Raw genomic sequence first — 16,681 nt, forward strand, 5'->3', positions numbered from 1 at the left:
GTCCAACTGAATTATATTTCATAATATGCCTATTAAGGGTAAATTCAAAAGGCTCTACGTAAAAAAAAAAAAAAAAAAAAACAGTTATTACTGAAAAATGATTCCTCGTTAAAGGCAAAACTGCATTCCTTACAGAAAACATTCGCTGTTTAGGTTGCTTCCAACTTGTTATTCAGAATTGGTCTCTACCTGCTCCAAAGCTATGTCAGTTTATTTAAAATAATCTACAATCCCAATGCCTGTACATCAAAAAGATCATGGTTGGTGAAAACAGTTTGTGGTTGCAGATGTCCATGCACATCCAATCATTAATTGCATATTAACTTAATATGCTAACAAATTTTAATGTTAAGAAATCTTAGGGCTGGTTTTTGTACAACTGTGAGACTTGCTAAAAATAGTCATGATCTAGTTAGGCATTTTTGGAATACTGAGTTAGCCTGTATTTAACGCACCTTGTTACCGTCTATCCCACACAAGTCCAGCTAAAAGCTCTAAAAACAACACTTTGCTCCAACACATGCTTTTGCTCAACACGCCCAAATACAGCAGTGAATGTTCCAAAATACCATAGTAACACCACAAATGGAGGCTAGGAAACGGCATGCCTATTTCTCATCTTCTGTCTAGAAACACTGACAACCCACTGAGCATGGGATAGTTTCTCAAACCCGCGAAAGATGAAGCTGTAATCTATACCAGGAAATGTGAAGTGTGATATTTACAGAAGAAAAAAAATGAAGACTAAGGAGTGTCAAAGAGTTTGTGGGCCGTCCCTCTCTTGCGGCTGGCTCGTAGCGCGTCTGGGGGCTGTGTCTATGGGGAAGTGGGAAGGTGCATCTGGAGTAGTGCCGGGGGTGTGGGGGGGGGGGGGGGGGGGACTGCCTCTGTCAGTTCAGTCTGGCAGCACCGCAGCAGCAGTGCTCTACGCCAGATCGGGAGGAATGCGATCGGGGGAGACGCAGCCAGACGACTCTCGGCACCGACCATGTGGATGAGAAGAGACAGGCAGCTGGTGGCTGTCACCCTGGCTACCATCTTCGCGGCCGATGTCTACTTTGTGCTCCTGCCCAGGCTGCGGGAGAGGTACGCCGTGGACGAGCAGGGATGCCCGTGCCTGGACGTCACTGGAGACAACAGCAGCCGTGCCGACGTTCCCGCCACCTCATGGCCGTCCAACTCCTCTATGCCGCTGGCCAACATGCCGGAAGCACTGGGGGTCACCTCCATCTCCACGGCGACCCGAGGCAAGGAACGGGTGCCCAAGTTGGAGAAGCTTTTCGCCCATCCTCTCTACAACTTTCAAAGCCCTAATCTTGGAGATGAAGGAGTCCTGCTGCAGTCAGAGGAGCTGATGATCCACTACAGGAGGAAGATGTCTCGCTGGGAGAGGTAGGAGCAGCAGGTTCCTCCCACACCTCTCCAACATCCAAGCCATCGATCAGGAGTTGCTGTGACATGATAACCTAATTAAATAATGACTATGTCCTAATATACGCTGAAAATACACAGTTCTCTTTCTTTATTTTCGCTTTTGCTTGGATATCATGTGGCAATTTTGGCTAGATATCTTGGCAAAAAAAGAATTTCAAGACTTCAAGAGAATAATTTGAAAATATAGAAGTTAAATTTAACAGTGTTCGAAATATACATTGAAGTAACTTTGAGGTCTATTGCAATCATTTTCAAGAATGTGAAGGTGAGGACCAGTTTTATAACATTGTAACAAGGCTAGAATATCTTCCAATAAGTTGCACGCAAGATCATTTGTTTGTGAGGTCTGGACTTTGTAGAGCTGTAACTGTTTGTGAAGGTCAGTGAGTGCTGGTGGAGCTTATCTCTTATTTCACCACCACTCTGTTGTATCCTTTTTCGATAGACAGCAGGGAGATCAGCACACAGGACAGGGCCCTTCAGAGCTGACCGGCTTCCGTGTAGATCAGTGTCCTGTCCCATGTGGATATCCAGAGGATTCTCTCAGAAACAGTTTAACATAAGCTGGCCTTCATAAGAACATAAGAAATTTACAAACGAGAGGAGGCCATTCAGTCCATCAAGCTCGTTTGGGAATAACTTACCTAATAGCTCAGAGTTGTTAAAATCTTATCTAGCTCAGATTTAAAGGAACCCAGGGTTTTAGCTTGTGCTACACTAGCAGGAAGACTATTCCATACTCTGACTACACGCTGTGTAAAGAAGTGCTTCCTCAAATTCATGTTAAAATGTTCTGCTAATTTCCACTCCAGTATGTCACGATCACATGTCATGTTTCATATCAGCCGTTACCTTGTTACAGATTTAAATAAGGGTTACATGCTATAATAATTTCCCTTTCAACTAACTCAAATTTATATAATTAAACATGGCAACAAGGTCAGGTAGATTATTGTGTGAGAGTTAAAGAATAGCAAAGAGTTAATATAATCCAGTTATCAGTAAACTTATAATTAGGCTGGATATGCACCTGAAATTTAAATCATCTTACAGTAGTATAAAGTAGCACATAATCTACTGGAAACATAGGTTTTACTGTAATGATAATGAAGAGGAATTAAAAAATTATACTCTCATGGTTAAATTCACGCACACAGCCGGTGCCCCTAGGGAGGAACGCTGCCACCTGTCGCAACAGCTTATTAAAATGACGAGAACATCGGGCTGAACTGGCTAAAAAGTCCTGCAACTCAGCTGTTGTCACATTCATGCAGAAGAATCACTCGCGTTATAGAGCCACGTGGGGCCAAATAGCGAGCAGGTGGGCCCCTCGGACATGCGGCAGATCCCTCCGCTGGCCAGCCCACCGTATCATTTAGGCACTCTGCCTGTCCGCTCGGCTTCACCGAGGAGACACCTAAAGTATGCCACACCGCACAGCCCTCCCTCTGGTCTGTGGCCTGCGGTGAGAAGCCCTGATTGCCTGGCCTGAGCGGTGATGAGGGGCTGTGGTAAGGAGCACAAGAGCACCTCACGTGTCCTTCCTCTCCAAAACCACCAGCAGGGATGGAGAAATGATAGCCATGGCCAGCCGGTAGATCAACAAACTCTGCTATGAAAAAAAACTCTGGTGCATGTGGCTCTTGGACTGCTGATTTCAGTGTTTATGTAACACACCGTAACACCCGTGCAGTGCAGTGCAGTGCTGGCAGAGAGGGGTAGCATTTACAGGGAAAAACAAGCTCGATGAGGGCATCCTGTTTACACTCATGCGTGGGCTCCGGCCTGGAGCATTGCCATCTTAAAAATGCCTTTCCTCGAAAAATAATCGATGATCGACTGTTCCAGTTTTTTTAATTTTCTCGGTTCCTTTGCTGAGATATAGCATTTGTCACAAGCAGCAGGTCAGTGGGCGGGGAAGGGGGGGGGGGGGGCGACGTCTTGCTGAATTTGCGTCGCATTCACGTCCGCAACTCTTGCATGCGATGGTCCATTTGTGCCAGAGTACCCCACTATTTGGTGACTCACCTCTCTTTTAAATATCACTGGCCGTCTTTAATGAGCTGGTTGTAAGTGCCGGTCTGCGGCTCTTCGACATGCCTCCGGTGATAACTACAGGTGACATATAATTAAGACGCCATTTTCACCGGTGGCACCGAGGGTGGCTGTTCACCAATTTAGCAAGCTGCCTCGGAGTGGGCTGTTACTCAACAAACTTCAAGTAGCAAATAGCAAACGTACATAGCAGAGGAACTGTAGAGGTAAAAGTTTAACACCGAGAACCTTAAGAAAACTGTGAGCATGCATTGTTTGATATTCTCCTCCCCTATTCAGACATCAGAGATACTACAATGAAGCTGCGGCAGCTTCCAACATCTCTGTACCCAGACACGAGGTTACATTTGACCCAGAAGCTAGCTGGCTCAAGTTCCATTTGGGGATTAACCGTTACGCCCTGTATGCCCGCGATGACCCCAGCATTGGCCAGCTGCTCCAGGACATGCACAATGCTGCTATAATTGGTGCAGGTATGTCAGCATGGTTATTAGGAGCCAAAGGCATCAATGAGGGGTGAATTGTGTCAGAGGAGACGAACCAGATTTACCATTTGTTTGAGTATGCAAAACTACAAAACTTGAAGTATAAATATGCGAAAAACAGGGGTGGACTCTAAAGGGAGCCTTGGAGAACCTTAATACAGATGTAGTATTCTTAGGCAAGCCTAATTACATAAAGACACTGGTAAAACAGCCGTACAAAGACTCTTTAACATCATCACTGGGATACGCGACTGAGCAGCAAACTGTCTCATAGGTTTAACGACATGAAGTTAAGAAATAGTGCTGTAATTCCATAAGTACAAAGGGCTGGTGTGGAGTAAATAATCACATAATCTTAGATTGCACAGCATTTGATTGAAGAGATTAAATGGGAATAATAAAAATGAAAAAGACTGATAGTTTACAAGCACCAAGAGGGACCCTAATCAGAGACACTTTCATGTAGAACATGTAGGAAAGTCAAAAGGTACCAGTCAATGATAGATATCATGTGAATGAGAAGAGAACTAGCAGTGAAAAGAAAGTATTTTGTTAGCCGAAAATGGTAGGAGAGTTAGCAGATGGCAAAGCCCGGGAGGAGGTGCACTAAACCGAGACTTTGTGGTTGCAATTTGTCTAGCCTTTCAGATAAACATTTGCATAAATGATGTAGAGTGACTATTCTGTATTTAAAAATACGCAATAAACACGTCAATTTGATTTACAGATTACACACAGGATGAGAAAGCTCTCAGAGGAGTATGCGACTGCTCGCAAGGTGAGTTACTTATCACAATTTCAACTTCATGAATTTGCATTTCGTTTAGTTCTTTCGGTTAATTTATTTTGCAGACAAAAGCAACATCTATCCAGATCTACCACAGGGACCTATTGGTACAAGTAACAAAAGCATGAAAACAGATACAAAATCAATAATGGCACTAGGTCTTGTGCAACATTTCTTTGTATGTGAACTACGGAAATGTTATCCTTCGCATGGTAGTAAAAAACAGACACATTACGATGTACCAAGTGAAGCACGCCAATAAAGACACAGTACGCCAATAAAGACACAGTACGCCAATTTAGGATACACAAATAACCCCATAAATTTTTCTAACTCACTCTGCTTAGCAATCACAGCATCCCACTATATGAGGCTTGAGCCTCTTGCTGATGTGGTTACGATTGCTGCCTTTAGTGTGGGAGAACAAGATTGGCATCTGTTTTCTAGAATACGCCGTAACTCTGCCTCCAGAGGGGGAGGAACACTGTTCAGTCTACCAACCTTACTACACGGACCTTCACCTCTTGGTGACACATTGGTCACTGGCACTGGAGACCAGGCATAGATGTTCACCATGACTTTCCCAAGATATGTTGAAAATACAGATCAGTGCATGAAATCAGATGTCAGGCTTATGGAAAAAACACCTTCTTTCTCAAATGCTTTGAGGCCCATAAATGGATATAATTCTGAATTCTTTTGAGGTTTTCTGGACTCACCGTAGCCCATATCCTAGAGGCAGTAACAAATCACTCGTTGACTTTAAAGGGCAGAAATATTTCTGCCTGATAACCGTGTAACAACATGCTGTATTTTGTAACTCTTTTCTCCATGGGCTGGAAGGCGGGTCATCAGCCCCGCGAACACAGCCCGCTCCTGTCCCCCAGGAGACAATAACCTCATCGTGTACAGAAAGCAACACGCGAGCGTCCGTCACACATAACCGAGTGTCCATGAGTGCATTCCAGGATTTGTAGCCTCAACACCACATTCACTCAAACAAAGTCTGTTCCAAACCACAGTTACCTTCAATGCTGCCAAGTGCAAAAAAAAAAACAAGAAAAAAAAAACTAAACTTTGTTCCCTCCCAGTTCTTCTCAGTTTTTGTGAATTTCATACAAATGCAGAATTTCCCCTCAGGAAAATTCAGCAACAACGTGCTTCATGTTTCGCAGGCTCTTTGTGTCTACTTGGTGTATAATTTTCTTTTAAAATGCCACTAAGTCTATAAAGAATTGATATGATGAACCAAGAGAAGTCAAAAATAAACCAGCCTAGAGGCGAGGGCTGTACAGAAGATATTCTATACGACAATACCAGACAAATTAAGAGACACTTCTTTAACACAAGCAGTTACGTAAAAATAACTGCATTCAAATTATCATCCAAAATGCAAACTGCAAGCTTAAACTGAATGTGTTCTGGCTGATTTATTTATCCTAGAATCCCAAAAAATGCAGGGATCTGAGGTATTGATAATCTCAGTTGTATATTTAAATACTGAGCAAATAAGACATAGGTTTGTCCAGTTTGACTGTTCATTCTACCTATTGTAAATGGCAATGTGATTTTTAGATACGTTTTATCTTAACAATCTCTAGTGGTGAAGCCAAGTGGTCACCATCTGAAGCTGGCCTTGAAACTGCAAGACTTTGGCAAGGCCATGTTTAAGCCAATGAGGTGAGAGTTATCGCTGGAGCGCGAGGCCTGCGAAGCTCATTCCTGGGGAGGCGTCTTGGTGGGTAGAGACATCAGCACTGGCAGCATTGCTATGGTGGGGCTTTTTCTGACCCTTTTTCACTTCAGGCAAGCGAGGGACCAGGAAACACCCGCGGATTTCTTCTATTTCGTTGACTTGCAGAGACACAATGCTGAAATAGCCGCCTTCCACCTGGACAGGTGAGCGTGGCAGAGACACAGATCCTGTAGTTAGTGACTGTCTGGTCTGACTTTACCTGAGGGGGCACAAGTAACTTAGTAACGCAGTCACAATTCAAGTACAATAATTTTGCATTATACTTCGTATCATATCCTCTACTTTTTATATTTCAATATTCGGTATATCTCCTTTCCCTTTAAGTTTATATTTGCCAATAGTGTATTGTACAGATTTGCAATCTTCGCACAATTTTATTTTATATCTACTTACTCTATTTTTCTTGATTTATGGTCAATGATGTCTGTGAATGTATGTTCCAATACTGCTGATAGAAATTCCTAGTACAGGCAATTGTACCTGGCCAGTATAGTGAATTCTGATCCTAAAATCATAAACAAATATGATGAAATACATGAACCATTAGGATTAATAAATGACGAACAAACATGGTATCAGTAGATAACTAACACTTTGTTTCTGGTTAACTAATACATTAAGTAAGAGTGTATTACTACATTATTAGTGTCCCCTGAAGAAAAGGGTTGCCAACTGTTCTTTCGGAGCTTAAAATTAACTGTGTGCAGCTGTGAGTTTTCCATGATGTGATCCTGTTATTAATTATTGCTGTCATAAGCCCTGCCCCAGTCCTTAAGTGAGTAATATCTTCTTTAGAAACCCTCATATGCATTTCCAAATGCTTATCTAGTTCAGGATCCTGGCACAGGGGGTCCTGGAGCCAATTCCAGTCAGCAAAGTCTACAATGCTGGGCGACGCCTACTCATCACATGGCGCACACACACACACACACTGTGCAATTGAGAGATACCAGTTATTCAGACTGATTGCGTTAGGATTGAGGGAGGGAAACAGGGGTCCGTTGGCAAGCCTACACAATATGGAAAGAACATGCAAACACCACAATCTTTGGGGATGTCAGGAAACGTGCTGCCCCCTTCAGCAGTAGTGATTTTGTACATACAGTAGTAGGACCCACTAGAAAAGGTTGGCTATGCAGCAGCCCCTTCACATTCACACATTTGACATTCGGCCTTTTTGGCATCCCCACATTGGCCATGAACAATTAAACAGGAATATTTCCGAGGATTGCAGAAACTCGCAGGTGACGCGTGAGCCAAAAACAACACTGAAATGATCCGGATCACATAAAATCGAATATAAATATTAGTACTACATAATATTTGTTAGTGTAAGTTCATGCTATATCTGTGAATGTTGAGGGGTTACTGTGTTCAGCTCTTTCCATTGAAAGTAATCATTCACAGTACATCTACTTTTTCCTTATAAAAGCTTATATGGGAGTTCACACTAGTGCCTCACGTGCTTTATGGACTGTCATCTCAAAATAAGACGACTCTATAACCATTAATGGTTCAGTTATAATCATAAACTTTTTTCATGGTATTTCTTGAAAGGAGATGCCGTGCGCATACAGTGATTCCTTTCAGTGATCTAACTATCCATTTCATTACATTTCGTTAGTAACCTACAGTAGCAAAGCTTTAGCAAGGCTTCTCAGAAACATCACACTTGGGTAATTTTCCCGGAAAAGCCACACGTGTTTCGACACATTAGCCTTGCTCAGCTAACAAGCCTTTCATTGCTTCATCATCTAGGATTTATACACCATTCCCTTTGCTTGCTCTTATGTGTTGCAAATTAGCCACGTGGCAGAGGGTGATTGCAGTGAAACAACAGCAAACAATCCCAACACACAAGAATAAAGTGCGTTTGAATGTGAAATCTATTCACCAACAGTGAGACGACTTTAAAATGATCGAATTTTATTTTCAAACAGCAAGTATGTTAACTGGGTTGGTAAAGGGGATTAGCTGTGGTGAGTAGACCTTTTTCAGTGGAAGGTGTCTAATTCCAGTGTTTGGTGAAATCAAGTTTAATTGCAGGTGAGCCACGCCAAGATTTCAGCAACATTCATGAAAGCTCAGTGTGATTATTGTTATTAAGACAGAGTTGATACGCCTGTAGCTATTGCAGCATTGGCGGTGCCTGTTAGCTCGAGAAAATTGGGTTTTAAGGGAGGGGGGGAAAGGTATAAGTTAGCATGTGCTAAAGTGAGACAATGAAGTTTTTAGTTTTTTAAGCAAATAGAGTAAGACAAACATCACCCTAAATATACAAGTTACTCTTCCAAAGTCAGATGTGGTGCCTCAGAAGTTTAGTTTATTTAGCCATCAAATGATCTTGTTCAGTGTGGCACTGGGGCTCAATGGGAAGGCAGCACTGCTGAGTCACTCAAATCCCACCTCTGGGTGTGCAGTTTGCTGTGTGTCCATCTTGTATTGTACGCTTTTCCTCCTGCATTTCAAAGACAAGCAGTTAGGCTAATTGGTGTCTCTCAGTTGTGTGTAGTGTATGTGCCCTGTGCTAGACTGCTATCCTGTCCCCAGTCCTCTGCCCAGTGAATTATGGGATATGCTACAGACAGCCCTAACCGGGAGGTGTGGTTAGAAGACGGAAGGGGGAGTCATATTTATTAATATGTAATGGGGTTTCATTTGTTGCACGGCCCATGTTTTCAGACAGAGAGACGACTGCGCTTATTTACACAGCTGGCTGTTTTTAACTTGAGCAATTCAGGCTCAGCATAATGCTCTGGGGTGCAACAGTGGGGGATCCGCCATGACTCAGAGCGGCAAACTTCAGCTTATACGCCTGTGCTGTGTCCTTAACAGCCATACTTTAAATAAAATTAAGCAAAAAAAAAAATAAAAGACCAAAACGCAAAGTGTAATGAATACGATAGACTCTAAATCCTAGTGCAAATCCTGATGCGAAATAGTGTGGTTGGTGATCTAATGATGAACTCACCCTCTGCGGCTTGCTTCATGGCGGCTTTTCCGCAAAACATTTCAGGGTGGTAGCGACAGGACTAGAGGTCGCAATTAATCACTTCAGAAAATCAGTTAATGTCAGAAATTTGTCTTGACATGGTTCATGATTCATAGTTCACAGTTCACAGCCAGAGACAGCAGGCTGCTGTGGTCTTTCATCTTTCCATGACAGAATAATCGTGAGGCAGCCAGGGAAAGCCAGAAGGTTTCCACAATGACATTTGTGGTTGGAATAATTACATTTGACAGCAGAGATGAGTGTCATCTTGTTATTGAGCATGTAATTAACATTGCCAAAGAGAAGCATCTCATAATCATGTATAAGGCTTCTTCTTTATAAAACATAAAATTTTATAGAGAAAAGTAAGACAAAATACGCAACACAAAACACACACACACACACACACACACACACACACACACACACACACACACACACGCACGTATCGGGTATACCTATCCTTATGGGGCCCGCTCATTCTATGGGATAAATTATAACGCTAACTATGACAACCTTAATGCCCACCCAGTCCTAACAAGGAACCAAGCAAAATACATTTTTGCTTAAGTATTTTTAGTTTTTTCATAGCAGTTACCAATTTTTATAAAATAGAGTTTTCCCTTATGGTGACCAGGAAACCAGTCCCCATAAGGGAAAAAAATGAATATTTTTCACGTTATGGGGATATTGTGTCCCCATAAGGATAGGTATACCCACTCGCACACACACACACACACACTAATAACAAAATGCAAGGAGAGGTAAAAAAATAGGCTTTCATCATATGGTTTATTATGCATTCCATCGTACCTTATCTTTGGAAGATAACGCAAAATCTTTCTGACAGAATATTAGATTTCCGGAGAGTGCCCCCTGTGGCTGGGAGATCCATCAACATCACCAAGGAAATCCTGTACACTACACACAATGAAGAACTGAGAAGTGTCTTCTTCACCTCTCCAGGTGAGAGTCCAGATGTTCAGCTGAGCAGTGATGTCAGTCAATTTAAGCCTGACACTGATAGCTCAACCTAACAGACACATTACAACACTTCATACAGGCATGCTTGCTGGTAGAGCAGTACTTCCTGTCAGAACTCTATAAAAACTGGACTCCACTAAGGCTGCTCTGGAAATGCAGGCATAGTTGGCTCATCATCGCAGCAGGCTGAAAATCACAAGCTTTTGGGGTTAGAGGCCTTACCAGCTGCTGTAGCTGCTGTAAACGCAGACGGTGACATGACTAACGTGTCGCAGTTTCAGAGAATCCTTTGTAAAAGCCATAGCATGAGGGTTTGACCTTGACTTTCCATTGCCTACCTTCCTGCAGCGAACAACACGTGTTTTTTTGCCAAGTGTTTGTACATGTGCAAGACCGAATATGCCGTGTGTGGGAGCCCCGATGCTCTGGAGGGCTCCATGTCGGCCTACCTGCCTAGCCTAAGCATCGCCCCGCGCCTCGCCATCCCCAACCCTTGGACTCGCTCCTATACTTTCACAGGAAAAGAAGAGTAAGCTGCCCGCTAAATGCCACACACTATCACACAGCCGCCCGCTAAATGCCACACACTATCACACAGCCGCCCGCTAAATGCCACACACTATCACACAGCCGCCCGCTAAATGCCACACACTATCACACAGCCGCCCGCTAAATGCCACACACTATCACACAGTCGCCCGCTAAGCGCCACACACTATCACACAGCCGCCCGCTAAGTGCCACACCCTATCACACAGCCACCCGCTAAATGCCACAAACTATCACACAGCCGCCCACTAAATGCCACACACTATCACACAGCCGCCCGCTAAATGCCACACACTATCACACAGCCGCCCACTAAATGCCACACACTATCACACAGCCGCCCACTAAATGCCACACACTATCACACAGCCGCCCACTAAATGCCACACACTATCACACATCCACCCGCTAAGTGCCACACACTATCACACAGCCGCCCGCTAAGTGCCACACACTATCACACAGCCGCCCGCTAAGTGCCACACACTATCACACATCCACCCGCTAAATGCCACACACTATCACACAGCCGCCCGCTAAATGCCACACCCTATCACACAGCCGCCCGCTAAATGCCACACACTATCACACATCCACCCGCTAAGTGCCACACCCTATCACACAGCCGCCCGCTAAATGCCACACACTATCACACATCCACCCGCTAAGTGCCACACACTATCACACAGCCGCCCGCTAAATGCCACACACTATCACACATCCACCCGCTAAGTGCCACACACTATCACACAGCCGCCCGCTAAGTGCCACACACTATCACACAGCCGCCCGCTAAGTGCCACACACTATCACACAGCCGCCCGCTAAGTGCCACACACTATCACACAGCCGCCCGCTAAGTGCCACACACTATCACACAGCCGCCCGCTAAGTGCCACACACTATCACACATCCGCCCGCTAAATGCCACACACTATCACACAGCCGCCCGCTAAATGCCACACCCTATCACACAGCCGCCCGCTAAGTGCCACACCCTATCACACAGCCGCCCGCTAAGTGCCACACCCTATCACACAGCCGCCCGCTAAGTGCCACACCCTATCACACAGCCGCCCGCTAAGTGCCACACCCTATCACACAGCCGCCCGCTAAGTGCCACACCCTATCACACAGCCGCCCGCTAAATGCCACACACTATCACACATCCACCCGCTAAGTGCCACACCCTATCACACAGCCGCCCGCTAAGTGCCACACCCTATCACACAGCCGCCCGCTAAGTGCCACACCCTATCACACAGCCGCCCGCTAAGTGCCACACCCTATCACACAGCCGCCCGCTAAGTGCCACACCCTATCACACAGCCGCCCGCTAAGTGCCACACCCTATCACACAGCCGCCCGCTAAGTGCCACACCCTATCACACAGCCGCCCGCTAAGTGCCACACCCTATCACACAGCCGCCCGCTAAGTGCCACACAATATCATACAGCCGCCCGCTAACTGCTACATACTAACACACAGCCATTACACCTATCTCCTGAAGTAACTGCTGGACGTGTTCTGTTATCTATGTGTATTTGTGAAACTGTGCATATAGATCTATGAAAAAAGCATTTTTTTTTACCTATAAAGTAATGTATGACTCTCTGCTCTTACAGATGGGAAGTAAATCCATTCTACTGTGACTCTATTAAGCAGCTCTATCCATACAACTCTGGGAACAGACTACTTAATATCATAGATATGGCTATATTTGACTTCCTCATAGGTAATATGAGATTACATAGTAAATATTATACTTTGTCAGTACTGCTGTTTCTTTTCCACTAAATGGATGCCCAGGTGCCTTGGAAATATATAATATAGAATATATGACACACATCATATAATTTTTACATATTTTTTCCTCAGGAAATATGGATCGACACCACTATGAAATCTTCACCAAGTTTGGAGATGACAGCTTACTTCTCCACATTGACAATGCCAGGGGGTGCGTAGGTAACAGCAGTGGTTGTTGCACAGTGCGGTGTAGGGCGTTTCCTTAGCGCTCTGTCCAAATACACCTCTACCTCGCCTCTTTCCGCAGGTTTGGGAAACATTCCCATGACGAAATGTCAATACTGGCCCCACTGACGCAGTGCTGCATGTGAGTATGCAAGGTGTGGGTCAGCTTGCTGATTTGGGACCAAACAGCTGCTGTTTAGCAGCTGACCTAGATTTCCAGATCTGCTGCTCGATGCAGAACGCGCGCCTACATGACACTGTGAAAATTTGACTTAACATCATTAATATAAACTGAAATTAGCCCGGCATGCAAATCATTTGCCGACTGAAAACAATCCACGTAGAAATGTTTCTCACACTTGCAGTTCCAAATCGTGACGTGATTAAGCCAATTCCTACAATGTTGCCTGAAAGGTCGGTTTCACAGTGAATGCCGATTTCTGTGCCGTGGCAGAATCAAGAAGTCGACCCTGCTGCGTCTGAAGCTGCTGTCTGAGGACGACTACCGGCTCAGTGATGTCATGAGGGAGTCCTTGGGTCGGGACGCCCTGCGGCCCATCCTCACAGAGCCGCACCTGCAGGCCCTGGACCGCCGGCTGCAACGCATCCTCCAAGCCGTACGGACCTGCGTCAGGAAGCTGGGCGAGACGCAGGTGGTGGCCGTCGACTTTGTGGAGTCCGTCACCCCCAGTGGTATGAGGTAGCACAGGGATCCATCAGAAGAGGTGACGTGATCCCTGGCAGAGAAAAGGTGTATAAAGCACTGGATAACTTAAGACATTGACTCTTACACACACTTTTTCCCCACAAGCTGATATGCTAATGCTCCTCGTACTAATTCACTCGATAAGGAAATAAACATGCATTTTATTTACTGGACATATCTTTAAGTCTGTGGTTGCCTGGGGTTGCATCCCTATCATTTGTATATGAAGCTGTGTAAAAATGTACCGAATTTATGAAAAAGTAAATTATTTTTCCCAGAATGTCAAGAGAAAAATAGAACATATTTTTTAAAAATTTTTTGCAGCAAGCTTTTGTCAGTAGTAACTTATATTTTATCTGAGAGAGAGAATTGATCCGGGGCTCCTGAAGACCTGGAAATGAGCCTCCTTTTCCATTTTGCAATGTATAGTGAAAATCCTACAGGGTTTGAGTCAACAGTGCTGTTTCACTTTTGGTTCTTAAAGGAATTGTCATTTACAGTCTTTACACGTGTATTAATCTCGGACATTAACACGTATGTTTCCCTCCCACCGCTCAAATGTGTCGGCATTCTAGGGAAGGTAGGCTGCTGAGGGACGTGGCTGATGGGAAATTACTAAAAATGACACAAAAGCTGCATTTATTATAAAAGCATACATGCTAAGAAATGTTATTTTCTAAAATGTCTGGAACCTTAAAACGTAATTTAGTTTAATTGACATTACTCATGGTGTGCGATTATGTCTTTGTATGTGACCTTCTGGTATCCGGTTCTGGGTGTACCCTGCCCTGTTTGTTCTGGGCTTACTGCAGCCCAGCATTGGATAAACAATTGTAGAAAATCAATCAATGGATGGATGACAGAGAGCAAATTCATAGTGGTTTTCCTCCATCAAAGAACCGGTTCCGTTCTGGTTGGCAAACCAGTTCAGTTCGGAACCAGATGCCTAACCAGGACCCAGATGGCATTTCCACCAATTTACATTGAGTTTACATTGACCTCTGTGCAGAGGTGTAAAGTTCATGTATTCATACTTCGTTTCTATACTTAAGTAGGTTTTTTTTAGAATTTGTGTATCACTTGAGTATTTTAAGTTGTTGCAACTTTCACTTCACTACATTTCTGAGCCAAAAACTGACTTTACTTGAGTATAGGGCTGTAAAATTCAGAGTAAAATGTGAATCAAGTTTTTTTTTTTCATTCAGAATAGAAATTGCTATTTTCTTTCAACAATATATTTCTCTCTTCATTATTATTATTATTATTATTATTATTATTTAGCATTATGTATTGTCTTTATTGAGATATTTCGACATGCACAGTATTTTCGCTAACATACAGATATTGCCGGCTGATATTTAGACCTAAAGTCTATCAGTATTCAAAGTTGGCAGCACCAGAACTAAAGACACAACCATTGGAATAATGGAGATGATTACACTGGGGGCGATCAGCCACTTTCCACAGCGGACGACGAGGGATTTTATCGGGTTAGTAAGAGGCCTCAAAGGACCAGCCTGTGACATGTTTATAATCCGTTATTAGGGTTAAGGTTATTACTCTAATCATTTACTTGAGTTTGGTGTGGTATTTGTACTTTTACTAAAGTAAGAAAGCTGGGTAAAATTTTCCACCACTGCCTCTATGTGATGCTCCTGTAGATCAAATGGTACACGCCCACTCGTGATGTCATCAAGGTTCCTGTTTAGGATCTATTTCTTGGTTCTCAACGCAAAGCTGGTTTTATTTTGGGGGCAATGTGCAGAGCCATTCAAAAATAGGTTGGCGAACTGGAGTGGAACCGGTTCTCTATTGGTGGAAAAGCACTGTCAGAGAGAAAATTGCCATTAGTGTGTGCAATTAAACCTCAGAACGACATTTCTAAGTGTGTGTATATATACATACATACGCACACACACAAAACTCTTCTGAGCCTCTTATTGGTTCACATAACTTAGTAAGATATGTCTGAGGCGATATAAATGATATTCCATCTGTAGGACAGTGTCACCAATAAAACAATCTGCAGCCTGAAAGGTTTACAGCCTTATTTTCGAGACAGGTTGCAATACCCCAGATACCCTGTCTCATCAGGACAGAACTCTGTTTCCTTTGCGAAACAAAACCTTCTCCCTATGAACACAGCAGTTTTAATAAACCCTGCCTATTCTCAAACTCAACTGCTCGAAAGCACTGAAAACAAGCGCAAGGAAACTAATTATTACTCTGAAGGCAACAGAATGCACAGGAGTGAAGGAAATGATCAGAACACGTACAATGTAGCTTGAATATCTAGGCTGAAGTATTGTAGATACTTTAGTGAAAGAAAATAAGCAGAACTGCTGCTTTGAACACAGCATTTGTAAATCAAAGCTCAAACATCTAGACTAAAACAGCTGCTCTGGCAAATGCAGTCTAGCCGTTTGGTGCAGGCCACATTGCTCACGAAATCTAATCTCATGCCGTTTCCGTTTTTTTGTGATTATTAAATAGCCCTGGACAGCTCGGAAAGTTAGCAGCGCTGTGTTCAGTTTCATATTGAGGGCAAAAAAAAAAAAAATCATATTATTCCACTTGAAGCTGATTTGCATAAAGCTACCAATCTGAAATCTGAGGAAACATTTTCCCACCAAAACACCAAACATCCTTGTTCTGAAGAGTTATAAGCTGTTCTACACTGACATCTAGTGTGTGAAGTGAAAAATGCACTTAGTTCTATAGTGTCCAAATAATAAAAAGTTTTGAATACTTAATAGCTTACAAAACGTTAATGTATTTAAGTATGGTAAATTAACATGTAATTTATTTTAAATAAATATATAAACTGTGTATGTGCAGGATGGAGTTTTTAAAAATGACTACCGAAGACTGAATACAGGTAAACCCAAAAATGTTTACTTCAACAACCTTGCAGAACAAGCAATGCAATGACTGACTTTTTAAATTACGCAGTATCTG

The 16,681-nt window shown here is 43.5% G+C and overlaps 1 protein-coding gene across 2 annotated transcripts; it reads left to right on the forward strand.

Moving 5' to 3' along the window:
• Positions 1 to 881: 881 nt before the first annotated feature.
• On the forward strand, positions 882 to 16,552 carry fam20a (FAM20A golgi associated secretory pathway pseudokinase). Of its 2 annotated transcripts, none has more exons than XM_049013794.1 (11): positions 882 to 1,392; positions 3,769 to 3,962; positions 4,702 to 4,752; positions 6,363 to 6,441; positions 6,568 to 6,660; positions 10,360 to 10,475; positions 10,842 to 11,022; positions 12,669 to 12,778; positions 12,922 to 13,003; positions 13,100 to 13,159; positions 13,472 to 16,552. In XM_049013794.1, exons 1-11 carry the CDS (start codon positions 989 to 991, stop codon positions 13,719 to 13,721), a joined length of 1,620 nt encoding a protein of 539 aa, XP_048869751.1. In that variant the 5' UTR covers positions 882 to 988; the 3' UTR covers positions 13,722 to 16,552. The 2 variants fall into 2 exon arrangements, with proteins under 2 accessions (XP_048869751.1, XP_048869752.1); XM_049013795.1 differs by having other exon boundaries at positions 12,922 to 13,011; positions 13,472 to 13,609.
• Positions 16,553 to 16,681: the final 129 nt, after the last annotated feature.

This window comes from Brienomyrus brachyistius, chromosome 5 (assembly GCF_023856365.1).
Source record: "Brienomyrus brachyistius isolate T26 chromosome 5, BBRACH_0.4, whole genome shotgun sequence".
In the NCBI taxonomy this organism is placed as follows: Eukaryota; Metazoa; Chordata; class Actinopteri; order Osteoglossiformes; family Mormyridae; genus Brienomyrus; species Brienomyrus brachyistius.

Coding starts and splice junctions, on each gene's coding strand:
- fam20a (XM_049013794.1), top strand. CDS start 989: ATGTGGATGAGAAGAGACAGGCAGCTGGTGGCTGTCACCCTGGCTACC. Junction 13,004..13,099: donor CACATTGACAATGCCAGGGG/GTGCGTAGGTAA, acceptor CTCTTTCCGCAG/GTTTGGGAAACATTCCCATG. Junction 13,160..13,471: donor CCACTGACGCAGTGCTGCAT/GTGAGTATGCAA, acceptor GTGCCGTGGCAG/AATCAAGAAGTCGACCCTGC.